The 20522-nt window shown below is 51.5% G+C and overlaps 1 protein-coding gene and 1 long non-coding RNA gene across 3 annotated transcripts; one reads left to right on the top strand and one right to left on the bottom strand.

The window, feature by feature from the left end:
* Nucleotides 1-1993: 1993 nt before the first annotated feature.
* Nucleotides 1994-15421, bottom strand: LOC143269054 (uncharacterized). The gene is made up of 3 exons (XR_013045376.1): nucleotides 15034-15421; nucleotides 13778-13993; nucleotides 1994-3380 (listed from the first exon to the last, which is right to left on the bottom strand). It is a non-coding gene; the product is annotated as an uncharacterized LOC143269054 (long non-coding RNA).
* A 451-nt stretch (nucleotides 15422-15872) lies between these two features.
* Znf703 (zinc finger protein 703) lies at nucleotides 15873-20286 on the top strand. Of its 2 annotated transcripts, none has more exons than XM_016001494.3 (2): nucleotides 15873-16388; nucleotides 17063-17365. In XM_016001494.3, exons 1-2 carry the CDS (start codon nucleotides 16128-16130, stop codon nucleotides 17189-17191), a joined length of 390 nt encoding a protein of 129 aa, XP_015856980.1. In that variant the 5' UTR covers nucleotides 15873-16127; the 3' UTR covers nucleotides 17192-17365. The 2 variants fall into 2 exon arrangements, with proteins under 2 accessions (XP_015856980.1, XP_006982988.1); XM_006982926.4 differs by lacking the exon at nucleotides 17063-17365 and adding an exon at nucleotides 17373-20286 and having other exon boundaries at nucleotides 15892-16388.
* Nucleotides 20287-20522: the final 236 nt, after the last annotated feature.

The raw sequence follows: 20522 nt of genomic DNA, 5'->3' as shown, positions 1-20522 counted from the left end.
CTAGGTTCTCATCCATCTAGTTCTTTCTCCTTCTCTCTCATGTGGCTCTTCCTCATCTTCCATTTCATTCCTCTGGTACTCTCTTCTAGCCCTTCAATCTAGTTCTTCCCCATCTAAGTTTGCTCCTCTCAAGTTCTTACCCATCTAGTTCTTCCATTCTCTTTTCTCTTCTCCATCCCATGCCCTGGAAGTCCCGGTATAAAAAGGGAGGGTCCAAGCTAAATTGTGTAAAGCTATTACTTAACGTCCACCTCTTCTAGGTGGTGTCTCCTTGTGGAATTTACCGTAAGTCAGGAGACTTGTATGTGGGCTGTTATCATTGTTAGTCCTTGAAAGTTGGGTGCCCACCTGGGTGGTGTTTCCTATAGTCCTTGAAAGTGGCTAAGGGAGATATCTGATTCCAGAGAAAGCCTTTCCCGAGGCTGTTCTCCAAATACCTTGAATGTGTATGTCCAGAGAGTGATCAGTTCACATTGTTAGTCCTTCTTAGGGGAAAGTCAATTGGGAAAACTATGAAGGAACACATGATTTTCCTAACAGAATACAGTTGATATATAACAAGCCAAGTAACACCAAAAACTCCTTGAGATGTGGCTTCCTCTGGAGGAATTCCCTGATCCCTCCAGGTAGTGTCTTTGCCATAACCAGCTGAGTTCTTAGGATAGATTCCTGCGGCCTGCAGCAGGTCATGTGTGTGCTGAGCATGCCCTCTGCCTCTGAGCTGCATCCTAACCCATCTCCTTCCCTTTGAAGCTGCATTTTCTCACTTCCGACGGTGGTTTGTCCAGTCCCCTTCCATTTTTCTCCCTCTGCAGGTCTTCCTATCTCTCTCTACCCTTACAGCTTGTGTGCAGGGGAACCTCAGGAAGCCAAGCCTCTTACGTGATCTCTTCCTTAAAGCTAACTTTCCAGCCTTTCCTCGAGAGCACCTACCTGCCGCCTCCCTCCTCGGCCATCTACACGATAACCGGCGACGGGCAGAGAACCTGTGCTTATAGTCAGTGTCTGCTAGGGTTGCTCACTTGAAACCCCAAGCAGGAGACAGGACACAGTGCCAGGCCATCATGTATCTCCCACTGACCTGCTGGAAGGGCATTTCCTACCCAGGGCTAAGCTCCGGGCCGAAAGCTGGGAGAAATGAATCATCGTTCCCTTCTCCGCTCCGTGATGTAAGTTGATTTGCATGGATACACTCAACACCCTGAGATGATGACGTGTTTATGCCCTGGTACTCTCCCCCGGAAAAGCCTGACCCGCGGGGTAAGCGCTTACCTTTCCACTGCATTCCCCTAATGTCCCAACAGAGAAAGTTTGGTTGTAGTGTTTGTTGCTGAAATAATTGATTGAAGAGCAGTTATGTGTAGTTGTGGGGTCAAATTGCTGCCGCTTGCCAGCTACGGCCCTTAGAGAAGCCGTATATATTTGCCATGCTCCGGCCTTCTTACCTCTCAAATGGGACAAAACCAGCCCCTACTTTAAAATGCTCCTGCAAGGCTTGAGTACACTAATAACCTATTCCATCTATCCCACAATGCACTGTTATTTTAGATCCAATAAGAAAGAAAAATGCTGTCAAGTAATCTGCGACGCGGTGCTTTCATTAAATCAGTGTCAGAAATGCTGGAATTTGAAATACGCACCTCGGAACTGATTAACTACAGCTAGGTGAAGTATTCGGAATGATAGCAGACACTCGATGCGGGCTGTGGGAGAGCTGCTCTTGGGGCTGGTAACGACGTTCTCTCCGGCGCACTATGAAGAGTGGGACAATCCTCGTTTTCCCGATGAGGAAACAGAAACCGGGAGAGATGAAGTGATTTGACCCAGCTCCCAGAGCCGGTGAGTCCTCAGTAGGCATTTAAACCTGCCTTTGAGGTGCAATAATCTATAGTTATTTTAAGAGCTGGCAGCCGCCCACCAAGCTACCAGGGAGTTCAGAGCTGCGTTTTGTTCTCAATTGCATTAGCTTTCTTTAATCTAAGATTTTCCCCCCTCTGGAATAATTACTCTCCTTTTTCCCTCCCCCCTCCTCCTTTGTACTTGGCTCTGATCTTTTTACTTTTCTGTTAATGGCTTCAGATTTTACAGTATCTGCATTTTGGATTGCGAGCGACCTCAAATCTTTTATGGAGGTAGGAGGGATATAAATAAATATAAAGATTAAGATCAGCTTTTAAAGATGACATTCATCAAGGGAAGAAATGGAACTCTGCCCACAGTGTCACAAGGGAATGTGGAACACACATGTGTACACTCCTCAGGAATGGCCTCGCATGCATCCATGGCCACAGCACACTCATGGGCTCCCTCCCCTACCACTGAGAGCCCCGGTGTCTTCATGATAAAACACAGAACGTCCATTTGTTCCTCAAGCTTGTCTGTGTGGGCACTGGAGAGCCACAGTGAGTTTGTTTGGGTCTGTCAGAACCCAGTGGGGCATTTCAGGGTGGACAAGCTTCTTTCTAAAACTTCTCCGTCCTGTTGTTATAGTTCAGGTGATCATTTTAAAGACCACCATGCATATGTGGTCCAATTAGAGTCCTTTATTAGCCAGTACAGAGAGAGGGTTTGCCCCCAAAGAACTCCTGGTACCGAAGCTGAAGGGTACGGTACTTATACAGGCAGAACCCACCATGACATCAGGTATAGGCCAGGGAAACTCAGTAACACTTGTTTTGGTAGAACACATCAGTTGCTCTGGGCAAGGGTCGGAGTCAGGGAAAGTCTTGAATGTGTTACCAAGGTAGACATGACTGCTCGGGGGCTAGGGCCTTGCAAATAGTGCCTAAGCAGAAAAAAAAAAAAAATGGAATGAGGGCAAGATGGTGGAGCCTTGGTCACCTCACCCCATGTGCTGAGACAGGTCTGTTTGAGTGAAGTTTGAACTGAAGGTCGGATGCGGCAGGGGTAGAAACAGCCGTGCGAGGGAGCTGTGTCTAAGGAAAGAGGGCGAGCATGCCACCACTTGGTACCCAGGAATAGAGCCTGCTGCTCTTCTGGGGCTGAACCAAAAAGGCCCAGGCTCGGATCCACCATACCGAGCAAGCGATGTCGGCCAAAGAGGAAAAGATGAAACACAATGTCTGGCACTTCATTCATGTAGACGACGTAGTTCATCCCTACGGCTCCCGAGAAAGCAACCACACACCAAATCCCTTCTGATGCTGTTTAAGTCGGAGCCCTCCGTGAGGTAATCTCTTAATGGAATATTTGAGAAGCCAGATGCATATCTGCAGCCTTTTTATCTCACCTGCGGCTCATATACCACAGGATGCATTGTGCATGTTTCTATCTCACACGTGGTTGCCGGTGGCTTTCTGAGCACACGGTGCTATGTTTTTAAGTTGGATATGTTTTTCAATATCTAAATCTATTTTTGACTATAGATGGGAAAGAAAAAAATATAAATTTTAGAGATCAGAGCCTAGATGTACTTTGAGATAATTCAAAATTAAAACCCATATCCCATTGAAAACCTTTTTTTTTTTTCATTTGTAACCGGTAAAATATACATATATATACCTATTGTTATTACACACTCATAAATAACCTGGTTTGGGCATATGCTTTCATACCAAACAAAAATGAATAAATTAAACTTGATTTACAGCCCTTTTCATTTTTATTAGTACCGCTCTGAAGAGTTTATGTAAGGGACGTGCCAGCACAGTTATGCCAAATGTTTTAAGGCGTTGATATTGATATTATATAAATTAAGGTGTTTTAATTTGCATTCTTTAATTAACTAAATACTGGCAGAAAAATAAAACACAAGGGCAGCCCTGACTTATTGCCTCTATTACATTGCTGACATCTCCAAAAAGATGTGTTAAGTAATCCAATTCCCAAGGGGTGGGAGGGGGATATTAACACGCTCCTACTTGGCACAAAGTGCCCGGGTATGAGCAATGAATCTCCTGCTCGGCTTGCAGAGAGAAATGGGGGGAGGGTGTGCGAAGGTCTGAGTCTGTGTCCGCAAGGAAGGAGCTGGCCAACTGCTTGAATTACCCATGCTGCCCTGACGTGAACCGAGGTCACCAAACATGGTTCCCAAGCACACTGTGTGCCTTCGCCACCCAAGGCTGAACTGTGGCTCTTCTGGGACGAGATGCACGAGTCAAATTTGTCGAGTGTGTCCTGGGTCAGCCTGATTCACACCATAAACCAAGAGGGAGACAGCAGAGATCGTTCCGTGGGAGCTGCAGCTTCCGGTTCATCCCAACCCACAAGAAACAGAGTTCTGGTAGAGGTACTAGGAATGCTCAAATTCCTCTCCAAACCCTGGGTCCTATCATCCCCTCTAGGGATGTTTTGAATTTATTTACCTATTTATTTATTTAATCATCACAATGGAGACATTAGCTTTATTATTTTTTTTTTCCTGAGTTCTTTTTCCTAACTTTCTTGGGTATTCTTGATATTTGCTATCCCTCTGTCCTGCAGAGGTAAACAACGATAAGTCAGTAAGGGCTCCTCTGTAATTTCCCCCCAGACTGTCAGGAAAGAAAGGCTATAGGGGAAAAAAGGACTCCCATTGGCTGGCCATAGCAAAGCTGGTTTTCTTTAAGCAGAGTCTGAAAAGGCTGTATTTCCCTTCCCTAGCACACAGGGTCCTCAATGAGCCATCTGTTTTCTGTTCCCTCGCCATCCTGAGGGTGTCTGTCTTGCGTGCTTGGCCTAGTCTGGGAAGCATCATGTGGAAGGCACAGCTCTAAAGTTCCCAGAATTCTGCAGAGCTGACGCCTGCATTCACATGGAGATATGAGGCTGGCCTTCACACACACACACACACACACACACACACACACACACACACACACACACACACACACACGACCCCCTCACTGCCTGACACTCTTCTACTGTATTCTCTCCTTTGAAAGGTCCCAACAAGAGGCAGTGCAAGCCAGCCAGCAGCTAATTGCCCAAGTCTCTGAGAACTGTCATTATACAGTGCCCTCGCCCCTACTTCCTTCCCGGATGATTTCCTTTATCTGCTCGAGGAATAAAGGATGAATTCCAACTTCAATAAGGAAAGCCCTGCTCTTCTTTGCCAGCATCCCATCCCCCTCCCCTCTCCAAAAAAAAAAATCGCACTTTCTTGTCGTTCCCACCTCACAGTTCTGTCAGCTGTTTTAAAACAACTGTTTTAAAACATGCCTCCTGTCATAAATAAAACCATCATTATGCGTCTTGACGGCAGTGGTGAAAACCCCGCAGCCTAGCTAGGGGACCGACCTGTGGGAGCCTGCTCAACGCCGGTGTTGCTTGGGAAGAAAGGGTCCCACTCTACTCAGCTTTTAACGACCGTGGCTTTCCTAGTCTGGCTGTTGGGGTGGTTTAGATATGGTTTATTGTCTTTAGATACGGTTTATTGTTTATTGCTGGGAACGGGGCCCTCAGCGAGATAATGTTAAGAAGCAATGGGACCTTTAAGAGGTGGGAGCTAAAAGGTCACTGGAACTGTATGATTACAGAAGGGATTAATGCAGTTCTCATGGGTTTCCTGTCTTTCTTGGCTTCTGGTAGAACCATGTACTCTCTCCTCACCCATGTTATTGCCATGATGTCATAAAGCATGGAGTGCTAGAGCCGTTTCATTTAGTCTTTTGGCCTCTATACTATGGGCTTAAATAAACCTCTTTGCAGTATGTGTTACCTCACCTCGAATATTCCATTATAGTAACAGAACATAGACGAACAGCTGTTTGGAGATTCGTTTAATTTTCAGTCCTTTGTACGCTGGTTTATTTCAGGAAATGGACGAGAAAAGCAGACAGTTTAACATAAAGCAGTCGTGTTTTAACTATCAACGTCAGATCTAGACCCGACGATTCCTAAAGGACGTGCTTTAGCATGTAAGACAGACAGGCAAGAGATGCGTACTCAGTGGGAACTGGGGTTCTTGTTGAAACTTTAGACACCCTGGAGTTCAATTTACCCAGAGGCCCTAACCGACTCTTCTTCCCACCATCATGAAGTATGAGCTTTGGCCCAAGGACTCAAGGACCCCAGGCCTAGGACTGAAGGTAAAGAGACCAAGTGGAGTTCAAGGGATCACCCTGCTTCAGACTCCCACGAATCCATTCGCAGACACACAAACAGGCACTGAATGTAAATACTGAGTTTAAATATCCATCGGTAGAGAACTAGTTAAATAAATTCAGGCACATGACATAACCATGCCATAAAAGAGACTGGGAAAATTAAATAAGCCACAGACACTCATTGTAAGATCTCTAAAACACATTCTTTTTAAGCTCAGAATAGTTTGTGTGCTGTGTTCCACTGTGTATTAAGGGGGGAGAGATACTTACTTGCTAACATATGAGCAGCCTCAGAAAAGAGCATGACCAAGTCACTGCTGTGAGGACTGGGAAGGGAGCAAAGGGCTAGAAAAAAGGTTTTCACCCCCCACCTTTCAACTTCAGGAGGTTGTGCCGTGGGAATGCACTTCATCATGAATAAATAAAACTTTTTTTTTTTTCAACAAAAAGCAAGTTTAAGCCACTTTTAAAGCACATACATACATCCCTACTCTGAATGGCCTCTCTACTTTAACATAGGTTTTGTTGAGACCCTGGCCCTCGAGTCCTTTTCCAGGCAGAGGCTGGAGGAAAGGACATCAAAATAAATACTCCTTGAATTTTTCTGACATCTCACAATTCATTTTTTTTTTTTTTTTTTTTTTTTGGTTTTTCGAGACAGGGTTTCTCTGTGTAGCCTTGCGCCTTTCCTGGATCTCACTCTGTAGACCAGGCTGGCCTCGAACTCACAAAGATCTGCCTGCCTCTGCCTCCCGAGTGCTGGGATTAAAGGCATGCGCCACCACCGCCCGGTTCATTTTTTTTTAATCAGATACTAGTTGCAATTATCAAGACATTACTTAAGGAACTATCATTGCTACTGTTTTTATTTTTATTTTCACTTTTTTTCAGTCATGATCTTGCTCCATAGCCCAGGCCAGCCTCAAACTCAAGACTCTCCGGCCTCAGCCTCCCGAATGCCAAGATTTCAGGTGTACGCCCACGGACCTGGCGTTCCTTTTTTGGTGTGTTTGCATGATTGTGTTTGGAGCTGTATGTCTTAGATGGCTTATAGGAGGGGCACACTGACCAAATCTGGAGGGAAGATCATACAAATATCATTACCCTCGTGGCCAAATCTCATGAGAAAGATCAAAGGCAGGTGATACCCTCTCTGCACACCTGAGATGCGCACCGACTGCCACCCACCCAGATCTTCCCGGGGGCGTTGGTTCCTGTGGCCTCCAGTTGTTGGTAATTCAGCACAGGGAGGCAAAATGAGAGGAGACCACCGGGGTAGGCATGGTCCCTGCTTCCCACTGTAGTCCTTCTGCTCCTGTTACTGATTCCCCTTATACGTAAGGGAGAGGTGTCCAACCACCCCAAGAATGATATCTGCACCCCCAGACAGTGTTTTAGTGAAAATCTGAGTTTATCTTTGAGTTACCAGGCACACACCTAGAGAGCCAGTACTTAAAAGTCTGGGGGAGGAGGGTCGTGAGTTGCAGGGCTAACCTGGACTACATAAGAAAATTCCGGGCCAGCCTGGACTATATATAGCAAGATGCTGTCCCCAAAGGGGGGTGGGAGGATGCATGTTACTTAAGAGATAGTGGTAGTATTCCATCATTGTGACCAAAACAAAAACAAAAAACAAAAACAAAAAACAAAACAAAACAAAATAAACAGAGTGGAAGATTTATTTTGAAAAATTATTTTGAAGCCCTATGGGGTCAAAGGTTTTCATGCTTGGTGGCTTGGTCCCTTCACTCCGGGTTTGAATTAAGACCAGACAACATGTAGCACAGCAAAGGCACTGCCTTCATGGTAGCCAAGACGTGGAGTGATCAAGGAATGGACGAGAGGGAACAGGCTATCCCCTTATAGGGTGAGTCTCTGCGAACCTGCTCTCTCCAGTTAACCTCTGCCCCCTAGTCTTCTCCACCTTCTAAAAAAAAAAAAAGCCATAGAATTATGAGTTCATCAACTGATCAAACCTTTGGTTTGGGCTGGAGAAATGATTCAGGGGTTAAGAGCGCTTGCTGCTCTTACAGAGGACCCCTGTTCATTTCCCAGCACCCACCCACATTGGGTGACTCACAACCACCTGTAACCCCAGTTACACACACACACACACACACACGTTTAAAACCTTTGATAAATCATTGTCTTCATGATCTAGTCTCTCCCCAAAAGACTCACCTCTGAACATCACCTTGAGGCCAAACCTTCCACACATGAGTCTTTAGCTACATTTCCTATTTAAACTACAAGAGACCTTAAGCAGGAGTGAAGATCGGACCTCCTCAGTTTTCTGTTGTTTAGTCTATAAGAGCACGTGATGCTCGGAGGAGAAGTCTGCCTCCCTTTCCTGAGATGCTGAATGACATCAGAGAGACAGGAGCCTGGGTTCCCACACAGCTGTTTAACTTTACCCTCTGGGGATTGCCTCAGGCCCACACCTACCCAGCGGTCAATAAAGAGTCATTGAGGGGATGATTCATTGAATTAATCAATCCAACCCAATTAAACAGATGGATGAATGCTTCCTTCACGCCTTTCCCGGCCTCAGTTTCCTCTCTGCCATACTTCTCATTTCTCAACATGAAGGGAAATCCCGGCAGGGGTGAGCAACCCTCTAGAAAATTATGAAAGTAATTTGTCTTCAGTGTGTCCTGCTGTTCCCACGCGCCCCCCCCCCCCTGTCGCCAGCCCCCCTCCCACACACACACACCTTCGGCAAATCCCTCCCCCTTCAGGTCTGCCTTTACAAGCAGCCTAGGAACCACCTACCTGCATATCAGCTCTGCCATTTCCTGGCTGTGTAACCTGGCAGACTGTTGAACCTCTCTAGGTCTGAGTGTCTTCACATATAAGATAATGAGAAAAGCATAACAGTAGTACCCCCCCCTTGATTGATTTGCTGCGGGAAATAAACGAATTAGTACCTGCAAGGTGCTCAGAGCGGCATCTGGCATCCAGTAAGTGCTCAGTAAATGTTGCCCTCTCTGCAACCCGTACGGTCTGGAGTGCTGGCTGTTACCAGGGGCGAGAGACCTCCCGGCAATGTTTGCAGCTTAAGAGAGAAGTTTCAGGGCTGAGGATCTGAGCAATTATCCAGCCTGGGCAAGACCCTAAGTCTGATCCCCAACATCCATTGGGGAGTTTCTAAGAAACATATAGACCTAAATGGATGAAAGTAATCAAAGATGAATGCCCAGACTGATGTATGAAGACAGAACAAGCAAAGGAGGCAGGACTTCAAAAGCACACCTACCCTACCGCATCCCCCTGACCCAGGCCTGTATGGCTCCCTGGGGCTGATGGGAGATAAGGGAAAACATTTCTTCAAAGAGCCCTGCTCAAAGGCCTGAATCAAAAGAACAGGCTTGAAGATAAGCTGTGGTCTACATTTCCGTCTGTCCTTCTTTCCTGCCACATCTCTAAAGGAAATTCCTGGGGGAGGAAAAGGAGTTCATCCCCCCCCCACCCCGTCCTTTTATCAGGAGTTGCCACCACCCCACCCCACCACCCCCGCATCCACAAAGGAATATGGAGGTGACGGGAGTTAATAGAGGAACTGGAAGGAGTTGCGAAGAACTTACTGCATGCCCTGCTCCCGCCACTGTTTGCCGTGGGACTTTCGAACCCTCCCGTCAGCTCTTAGAACCTGTGCCTTCATCTGTCACAAGGGATAATAAAACTTGCCCAAAATAACTCTGAAATTTGTTGTAAGCAGAGGAACATAAGAACTCACTTGGGGGGGGCGGCAGAGATACGACTCACCGGGTGAAGGCACTTGCAGCCCTGCCTGACCACCTGAGGGTGGTATTCCGGCCTGACATGGTAGACATGGTAGAAGGAGAAAGCTAACTCTTTAAGGTGCCCTCTAACCTCCACCCACACAAGCTCCTCAAGCTCACACATGCGCGCGTGTGCACACACACACATACACACACACACACACACCACACACATACACCACACACACACACACACACACACACACACACACACACCACACCACACCACACAATGGACTTGCAAGGCTAAGACGGGAGGATTGTGCATTCAAGGCCAGTCTGGATTATATAGCAAGATCCTGCCTCCAAAACTTGCATGGGGTTGGGGGGGGTGGGGAACATGGGGGATTCCTTTCACGTGGTTATATAGTCAACATTTTGTAACTACAGTTCTGTGCCTTAAATTTTTCATGAATATGGTGAGATGAGATATAACTAAGTAACCCTGTATATGTAAAACTCATACATGCATCTAGGGCTGGAGTTACAGCTCAGAGTGCCGGCCTATCGTGAGCGATGCCCTCGGTTTGAGTCCTAAACAGCACAAGGAAAAGAGTGAGAGAGGAGAGGGGAGGGGAGGGAAGGGGAGGGGAGGGGAGGGGAGGGGAGGAGAGGGGAGGGGAGGGGAGGAGAGGGGAGGGGAGGGGAGGGGAAAGGAAGAAGAGGTGGGTCAGACAAAAAGGAAGGGGATGTAGAGAGGAGAGAAATCACTGGGCACTTAACTGCACTGGATCTTGGCCAACTAACTGCTTAACCTTTCTGGGCTCCCACGTCTTCCTCTGCGGTTAGGGCTAACCCACTTCCAGGGGTTCTGCAGGGGTGAAGCGAGACAGTGTCTGCAAAGTGCTTAGAACAGTGCCAGCTACTGCCTTGATGATCAAACACTGCTGACCAGTAAGAACATAGAGGGTGAGAAAGGAAAAAAAAATGCATCCATCGTCCCGTGGGAGGTAAGACAAAATGTGGGTAAGAGCAGATGCCCTGGGACACCTGTAACGACACAATTGTGAGGACACGGAGCAGTCTTCCCGTGAGGCTGGCTGGCCTGGTTCTTGCCAGCTCGGTGCCACCAGTCCTTAGTGACCCTGTCATGCCCCAGGCAGTGTCTGAAGCCTGGGGTGGGGCAGCCGAGAAAATGCCTTCAGAGCCCTGAGTGCGCTGTGCTAAGTCAGGGCTTCTGGCCAAGGCAGTAATTGCCAGCTGCTGAAAGATATTAAACGCAGGGACGGAAAACCAAGTTCTCTACAAGACAGACTTTGTAGAGTTCTTACAGCTTGTAAAAAAAAAAAAAAATGTAAATAGTTACCCGGTGAGATATTATTTCATGTTGTTGCCATTAGGGTCTGAGTGTTATGCAGAGAGGTGATCATTCAGGCAATTCCGCCCCAGCAAGGAGTGAAAACCTACCCATTAACCCCTCACAACAAATCCACCACCTCTCCCTCTCCACCTGACTCAGGCATTTTTTCCTGGGTGGCAAATTTTATGTAAATTGAAGTTGTGAAAAAAATCTATAAATATTCACAATTTTCTAAAGGCGTTTTTTTTTTTTTCCCAATAGCTTTTGAGGGGCATTTTTAAAAAGATACACTGGGCTGGAGCCTGCGGGAGGATCTGCCGCCACTTCCACAGAATTCCCAGTCTAGGCTGAGATGCAGACAGTCCACTGTTACCTGGGACTCTCTTTGTCCCGACGCTCCACATGTGACATGTGTTGCCTGCCCGTGGCCTCCTGAGTCTGGGATGGCCACGCTTAGATTTTTATGCATAGGAAAACTGAAGTACGGGAAGGGGAACGTGCCCGGGGTCACCATGGCAGCATGCTTTAAGGTCCTGTCTCCCAGTGACCTAACCTCATATAAGTGCACTGCCTCTCAGTCTCCAGGATCTTCCAGTGACTAACAAACCCCTTCCTCTCTCTCAGACCTAGCTGGGTTGCCTGCAGCATCCAAATATTGTGGAAGGCATAGTATAAAATCAAGCACACACTGGGGTTGGGGATTTAGCTCAGTGGTGGAGCGCTTGCCTAGCAAGCGCAAGGCCCTGGGTTCGGGCCTCAGCTCTGAAAAAAAAAAGAAAGAAAGAAAGAAGAAGAAGAAGAAAAATCAATCACACTTGTAACTCCTGCTAGGGCCATCAGGAGTTCTAGCCCAGTCAGAGCTACCTTGTGAGGTCCTGTGTAATAGAAGGAAAAAGAAACGGCTGGCATGCAGATCATTCTTTACCACAATGTCATAGAAACAGCCTTAAATAGCCTTAACCCTGTCCTGTTTAGGTCCCTCATTCCCAGGGCAACCAGTGAAGGGCTGGCGAATGAGGTCCCATCCATCTGCCACACGCTTGCAAGGGGAAGATTTCTGCTATAGGCTCTGTACTGCATCATTTTATGGGGGCTTTTTAAACCACACTCCTAACGCAACGCTTTGCCCACAGCTGGCCCTCAGTAAACACGGTCCAGTTGATGAATGAGTCATACTCCCTCCCAGGTGGCAAGCCATTCCTTTGAAAACTGAACTTCCTTTCAGTCGGCTGGGGCCCAGCGTAGTGCTCTGTATGGGGTAACAATTTTGCTAAGTAAATGTCAGAGAGTGATTTTAATAATCATCTGCAAGTGTTTTAATTAGGCCTTCGGCCTAGCTCGTGTGTGTGTGTGTGTGTGTGTGTGTGTGTGTGTGTGTGTGTGTTTCCCATTTTTTTTCCTCCCAGAAGGAAATTGGACAGATCCAGTCAAAGAAACCCTCCTACCCTTACCAGCATCCCAAAGTGTGTCCTTACCCTCTGTGTATGCTGTGGAGTGTGTCCTGCTCACTGTCCAGAAGCAGGAAGCAGGCCTGGCCTGGACAGCATGATGTCTGGCACCATTATCCTGTCCATGCTGACTGTGTGGAGCTTAGGGAATGACTTTCCTTAAAAGGACAGCGTAGCTGGGCAGTGGTGGCAGACACCATTAATCCCAGCCCTAGAGAGGCAGAGCCAGGCGGATCTCTGTGAGTTCGAGGCCAGCCTGGTCTACAGAGCGAGATCCAGGACAGGAACCAAAACTACACAGAGAAACCCTGTCTCAAAAAACCAAAAAAAAAAAAAAAAGGACAGTGTATTATTTCATAGGGAAATTGCCTGCCCCCTTCCAGAGTCTGTATATCCTGTCTGTACACTTTCTTCCTTTTCTTCATTTGACATCTCTCTACTCCCTAATAAATGGTAAATACCCCACTGTCCTTTGTGCTGCCTCCTGGCCCTTTTTTCCACCCACATCTCTAAGTATCCACCCACATCTCTAAGTATCCACCCACATCCCTAAGTATCCACCCACATCCCTAAGTATCCACCCACATCCCTAAGTATCCACCCACATCCCTAAGTATCCACCCACATCCCTAAGTATCCACCCACATCCCTAAGTATCCACCCACATCCCTAAGTATCCACCCACATCCCTAAGTATCCACCCACATCCCTAAGTATCCACCCACATCCCTAAGTATCCACCCACATCCCTAAGTATCCACCCACATCCCTAAGTATCCACCCACATCCCTAAGTATCCACCCACATCCCTAAGTATCCACCCACATCCCTAAGTATCCACCCACATCCCTAAGTATCCACCCACATCCCTAAGTATCCACTCTCATCCCTAAGTATCCACCCACATCCCTAAGTATCCACTCTCATCCCTAAGTATCCACCCACATCCCTAAGTATCCACTTCCATCCCTAAGTATCCACTCTCATCCCTAAGTATCCACTCTCTTTCCCTCCACCTTATTTCCCATTAATCATTTCTAACACGCATCTGCTCGGGTCCTAGAAGGATTTCTGGGCTCACTCTAGCAGCGGGACTGCTTACAATGACCAAGGATTCATCTTTACCCGCTAACTCTTCCTTCTTCCTAGTTCTCCCTCCAAGCTCTCCGCAAAGACTAACCCTTCCTTCTACAGTCCTACCTTTCTTCTGCTCTTTTCTCCCAAAGGCCAAAGGACTGTGGCGGCTGAAGGAGGCCTCCAAGTTGGACTTTGCTTTGAGATAGGGTCTCACTCTGTAGCACAAGCCAATCTGCAATTCACAAGGTAGGCCAGGGTGGCTTTGAACTCGTGATGCGATCCTCCGGCCTAGCCTCCTGAGTTCTGGGTTTACAAGTACAAGGAGCCGCCATCCCCAGCCTGGAGTAGAATTTTAAGGATAAGTGTTGGCGGTTACCATGAGGTCAGAATGCAAATAATAATAATAATAATTATTATTATTATTATTAAATGGCGCAGCAAATGGAGATGAGAAGCAAAACTTGACACCAAAAAAATAAATGAGATCACCTTCCTCCCTCCATGCTTATGCCCCTCTTGATGAAATAATGGAAGAAAACATCAAAGTCAGGGCATCACTAGCCACTGGTTTTCAACTAATTTTACAAGAATTAAAGATGAGGAAGGGGGCAGTTGGCTAATTTCTAAGAAATCTATACACTCTATCCACCAAACAGTGTGGACCCAGGGAGTGCTTGAGTTTAGTGTTAGGACTTGTGTGGCCTTGGAAGGTGCCTGCCCTATTCTCTCCGGAGCGCGATAAAGGTCAGGATGGTGCTCTCACTTCGAAGATCTCTTTGAAATCTCCCGCCCCACTCTTGGGTTCTCACGTTGTCTGGAGCCACTGGTACCAGAGTCAGAGAAAAGACGTGGGTCGGCACCACACCGTCAGGACCAGATAGTCCTGGGGCAAGACACCTTACAAAGACCGACCCTGATTGTCAGAGTGACAAATCAGGGCTGGAAAAGTGGTACTCGGAAGGAATGGCGACACCAGCGCGCCTCCACTGGCCGCCGAGGGCAAGCAGAAGTGGTCACTCCAGAGCTGGGACACAAAGGACCGGTGTCACCTGATTGAGCCCGAGGGTCGAGAACTTTAGGTCAGGTTCACGACTATGTAAAAAATCGCTGCCAAGTGTGAATACGTATTTCTCCCGGAAGGCTCGGGGGAATCCGAGAGGGTACTGTTATTATTAATAAAAAGGTTTCATTTCGAAATTTCCCTGGGGGGAAAACCAGTGGAGCAATGTCTGGAGTTGTGCGGTGCCCAGAGCCCCTCCGCTAGGACACACAGGCTTCTCCTGTTAGGCTGCCCCTCACCCCGTCGCCAGAGAGCAGCTAGTCACAGCACAGGGAGGAAGCTTTGCTGCTTTAAACGGGACAAGAACCCTGAAACACACCTCAACACGATCTATAATTCAGTGCGCCCCCGGGACGTTCCAGGCGCTCCGGGGCGGCGCGCCTTAGCCCGCGTACCGCGCTGCACCTAGACCGTCTCACCGGGAAGGGACTCCTTCCATTTGCAGGCGGACTGGACAAGCTCAAAGTAGTTGGAACGGCTCACGCGGCGCCAGGGGAATAGTGGATGCCCCCGAGGCTCCGGCGCTTCCAAGTGAACACATCCGGGAGAGGCCAATTAGGGGAAAGAGAACTGGCCGCAGCAGCTTGGAGAAGGGGCCCGGCTCCCCAGGCATGGCCCGCCCCCAGGCGGCCTCCGGGAGAGGCTTGGATCCCAGGACCAGAGCAGGCTCCGTGCGCTCCCACCCCCGTGTCCCCACCCTAGACACTGGCAACAGCCCCCGCCTGCATGCACACACACACACACACACACACACACACACACACACACACACACACACACACACACACACACACACACACACACACACACACACACACACACACACACACACACACACACACACACGGGCGCGCGCGCGCTGCTGGGAAGCAGCAGCCGGCCACAGGAGGGCCAGCGCAGGGGAGGGCGCGGAGCCCGCTTCCAAAAGTCCCATCCCTTGTAAATGACCCGCTGGCGGCGAGTGCAGCCCGGGCAGAACCCGGAAAGGGGAGCCGTCCCAGGCGCCCGGCGAAGGCTGGGGAGGCGACAGTGGGCGAGGGCCCTTTAAGACTCTCCCCGCCCACCGGCGGCGCCCGCCTCCGCCCGCCGCTCTCCCCGCCCCGGGGTCCGGGAGAGAGCTGCGATTGGGCGGGCGCGGCGATCCCTTTGAAGTGTGGCTGCAGATCGCGGCTATTTGACGTGCAGCTCGCGGAAGGCGAAGGTTTTTGTGTTGCTCGCCTGGGCTAGCGGCGGCGGTGGCGGCGGCGGCGGCGGCAGCGGCGGCGGCTGGAGGTGGAGGAGGGGAGGCGGCACCGAGGCGCAGCGACTGCTGCACGGCGTTCGACGCAGCGGAGCGAGCCCACCCGCCCCGGGAGCTCGCCTCCCGGAGCTTCCCCTCCCTCCCCGCCCCCCCAGTGGCGCTGCCTCCTCCAAATGAGCGATTCGCCCGCTGGATCTAACCCAAGGACACCCGAAAGCAGCAGCAGCGGCGGCAGCGGCAGCGGCGGCAGCGGCGGCGGCGGGAAGAGGCCGGCGGTGCCGGCGGTGGTGTCCCTCCTGCCCCCGGCGGACCCCCTGCGCCAGGCGAACCGGCTTCCGATCAGGGTTCTGAAGATGCTGAGCGCTCACACCGGTCACCTCCTGCACCCGGAGTACCTGCAGCCGCTGTCCTCCACTCCCGTCAGCCCCATTGAGGTCAGTCTCCGGGGCGCTGCCCACCCAGAGCTGAACCCATTCCGCCACCCATGCTGGGCCCGTGGCCCTGCTGCTCCCTGCCCCCCCCACACCCCCCATAGCTCATGCGACGCGACTCTCGAGGCTGGCCACGCTGGCGGAGCTCATGAGGAGGGACGAAAGGCAGGAATCTGACCCCTCTAGGTTCTCCCTAGACTCCCGGGTGGAAGGGTTTTTTACCCGCTCGCCCTCCGGAGCTGCGTGTTTTCTGTCGGACTGGATTTGCTCTTGTGGTGCCCAGAGTCCTTTACTTTCCCTTCTGGGCCCCCAGTGTCCTGTCCAAAGACGACGGCTCCTGGGCCTCCCTGGCCTCCACCCCGACCTGTTCTCTTGGAAACCGCCCGGGTTCCCCTGCATCCTCCCCGGCCTGGTGGGGCACACTGCAGAAAACCCAGGCACTCGAGATCCCGGGTCTTTCTTCATCCCACTTCTCTGGGTGTCCTCTCCCCGGGAAGGAGGGAGGGAGGGAAGGAGGGAGGGAAGGAGAGAGGGAGGGGCTACTCCCAGGGCCAACTGCAGCTCTGCCTTTAGAAGGCGCCTCTCCCCGGCTCCTACCCCGAGCGCCATCACCAGAAACCCGTCCCAAACGAAGTTCTCCCAAACTAAAGGCTTAAGTTTTTCCCCGGGCCAAGAAGAGGGGGGGATTCCTTGGAAAGGGGCGAATCACCACCCCGATTCCGCAGAAGTCACCTTTAACCAGGAGGGCGGGTGCTGAACCGTTTCTCCGGCGCGCCCGCGCCCATGACACACTCAGGGACTACTAACCCACGACGCCAGTGCCATTCTGCCCAGCCGCTCCTCCAGAGCCAGGCCTTCTTCTCGGGGACCCTCTTGGCTAGGCCCCCGTCGCGCGGCCAGGGCCCTGCTTTACGTCCCCGCGCGCTCAGTGGGTCTCCTGATCCTCACCCCCTTCTTCTCCCTCCCCTTTGCCACTGTCTCCCGCAGCTGGACGCCAAGAAGAGTCCGCTGGCCCTGCTAGCCCAGACCTGCTCGCAGATCGGCAAACCCGACCCGCCGCCCTCGTCCAAGCTCAACTCGGTAGCCGCAGCCGCCAACGGGCTGGGATCCGAGAAGGACCCGGGCCGCTCCGCCCCCGGCACCGCCTCCGCGGCCACCGCGCTCAAGCAGCTGGGGGACTCCCCCGCCGAGGACAAGTCCAGCTTCAAGCCCTACTCCAAGGGCTCCGGCGGCGGCGGCGGCGGCGACTCCCGCAAAGACAGCGGCTCCTCGTCCGTGTCCTCCACCTCCTCTTCGTCCTCCTCGTCCCCCGGAGACAAGGCGGGCTTCAGGGTCCCCAGCGCCACCTGCCCTCCCTTTCCCCCGCATGGAGCGCCGGTCTCCACCTCCTCCAACTCGTCTTCACCCGGAGGCTCCCGCGGAGGTTCCCCGCACCACCCAGACTGCAAGAACGGTGGCGGGGCCGGCGGCGGCGGCGGCGGAGACCTGGACAAGAAAGACCAGGAAGCCAAACCCAGTCCGGAGCCAGCCGCTGGGAGCCGAGGCAGCGGCGGCGGGGACTCGGCTCACGGTGGCCCGGAGGCCGCGGCCTCGGGGCGCAAGTCGGAGCCGCCCTCTGCTCTGGTGGGGGCTGGCCACGTGGCTCCAGTGTCACCCTACAAACCGGGCCACTCGGTGTTCCCGCTACCGCCCTCCAGCATCGGTTACCACGGCTCGATCGTGGGCGCCTACGCCGGCTACCCGTCTCAGTTCGTGCCTGGCCTGGATCCTAGCAAGTCTGGCTTAGTGGGAGGCCAGCTGTCCGGGGGCCTGGGCCTGCCACCGGGCAAGCCCCCCAGCTCCAGCCCGCTCACCGGGGCCTCCCCGCCCTCCTTCCTGCAGGGATTATGCCGTGACCCCTACTGCCTGGGAGGCTACCACAGCGCCTCGCACCTCGGCGGCTCTAGCTGCTCCACTTGCAGCGCGCACGACCCGGCCGGGCCCAGCCTGAAGGCCGGTGGCTACCCGCTGGTGTACCCGGGGCACCCCTTGCAACCGGCGGCGCTCTCCTCCAGCGCCGCCCAGGCCGCGCTCCCGGGCCATCCTCTCTACACCTATGGCTTCATGCTGCAGAACGAACCGCTACCGCACAGCTGCAACTGGGTGGCGGCCAGCGGGCCCTGCGACAAGCGCTTTGCCACTTCCGAGGAGCTGCTCAGCCATCTACGGACTCACACCGCCCTGCCCGGCGCCGAGAAACTTCTGGCCGCCTACCCCGGGGCCTCGAGCTTGGGCAGCGCCGCCGCAGCGGCTGCAGCCGCAGCCTCTTGCCACCTGCATCTCCCCCCGCCCACCGCCCCAGGCAGCCCCGGATCGCTGTCCTTGCGGAGTCCACACACTTTGGGGCTAAGCCGATACCACCCCTATGGCAAGAGCCACTTATCTACAGCCGGGGGGCTGGCAGTACCGTCCCTCCCCACAGCCGGACCCTACTACTCGCCATATGCGCTGTATGGACAGAGACTAGCCTCCGCCTCGGCGCTCGGATACCAGTAACTACAGCTCTGGCCCCTCCCAGCCCTTCCCCACCCACCCCTTCCTCTCTCGTCCCCCCCTGCCCGCGACGCTGCAACCACTACTGCTTACCCCTACCAGGATCCAGCCCAGCCCTTCCCCACTGGACTGTATTTATTTACTATAATGTTAGCTTACAAGCTGGGAATATAAGTGCATTAATGGCCCACATGAGTCGATGGTATGCAAAAAGTCTGTCTCCCCAAATAATAATATTAACCACCCAGATAACTACATGGTCCCCTTACCTCTCCCTTCCTTTTTTATTTTCTTTTTCTTAGGTATACGTTTTAAGGGTTTTTTTGGGGGTTTTGTTTTTCTTTTCTTTTTGACTGGTTTGGTTTTAAGGAATGAAGAGTTGGGATTCTACACTTTTAGTTTTCCCGTCTTGGGAAGTCTCTTGCATGAGTCTTAACTGTTAAAACTGCATTTCTTCCCTTTTCCTTCCATCCCCTCTTGTTTCTTTCCATGTGAGGTTTTACTTTTTTTTTTTTTCCTTTGTACAAAAATAAAATTGTAACAATTTTTGGGGGGGTCGAGGGGAGCAGCCTTGGTGGCGGGGAGGTCTTGAGCTTTGTTGACTCAGAACTCCGTGACCCTCCCCAGGACCCCCTTCTTTCCCCCACAGGAGCCCTTGGTCCTAGGCCCTGGCCCCTCAAATCATATCACAGCCTTGATCCTCCAGGATGCTCAGAGTCCAGGAGCCACCAGCAGGCCTCCCCTGCCGTGGGTCCCTTGACCTCCAACAGACCCGCCCATTGTCCCTTCCTGGCCCTTCAGGGACCCACACCTTGCCCTGCAGTCAGATTGCCCGCTGAAGTGGACCGGGCACATCCAGTCCAACGTCTTACAAGGCCCCGCTGGCACGAAACTGCTGTTTTCTATTTTGTGAAGTACCTTACCGTCATTATTTTTTTTTCTTCCCTATAGTTGGGACTGTGACACCCCCCCACCTCCCGCCCTCCCCTGGTGATAGGGGCGGGGCCAGGGATCCTTGAAGGACCCCTCCAAAGCAGACTAGTCCCAAAGTCATCAGACCAGACAACATTAGTAGCTCTGTTGGGGGCAGGCTGGGGACTCAGGGAGTCCTAGGATCACAGCACTCCCTTTCGCCCTGTCCCAGACCGGAGCCAGCAATCTGCAAAAGCTGGCGGTGGGTTTCTGTGAGTTCCTGCGGTGGCTAGGATTCAAGACTCGACCCGGGTCTTCTCCCCCCCACACACCTTCCCTCCCTTCCGGTCTTACGCAGCAGCGCCGCCCGGGGCTGCGGGGCCTCTTGTGGGGTGAACAGAGCTCTCTCCCTTGCTAAGACTATTTTGTTAATAAATGGAATACTTGGCTATATTCACACCGTGGTGTGTTTCTCTCTTGCCTCACCATAGTCCCATTTCCAGACACCTCAGCGTATGCCCTTGCTTTTTTTTTTGTTTTGTTTTTCTTTAAAAGCTTAAGGATTTCCTTCTGAGACTGCGGTTCTAAGAAGACGAGTTTAACGCCTTTCCTCTAGGAAGGGACTTGCACCCATGTATTACAAATTACATAAAACCACTTTTACTTTTTTCCCCCCATTTGGTTGCTTAGCTC

The sequence above is a fragment of the Peromyscus maniculatus genome, chromosome 17 (assembly GCF_049852395.1).
Source record: "Peromyscus maniculatus bairdii isolate BWxNUB_F1_BW_parent chromosome 17, HU_Pman_BW_mat_3.1, whole genome shotgun sequence".
NCBI classification, from domain to species: Eukaryota; Metazoa; Chordata; class Mammalia; order Rodentia; family Cricetidae; genus Peromyscus; species Peromyscus maniculatus.
This window is presented reverse-complemented; position numbering and strand designations above follow the sequence as displayed.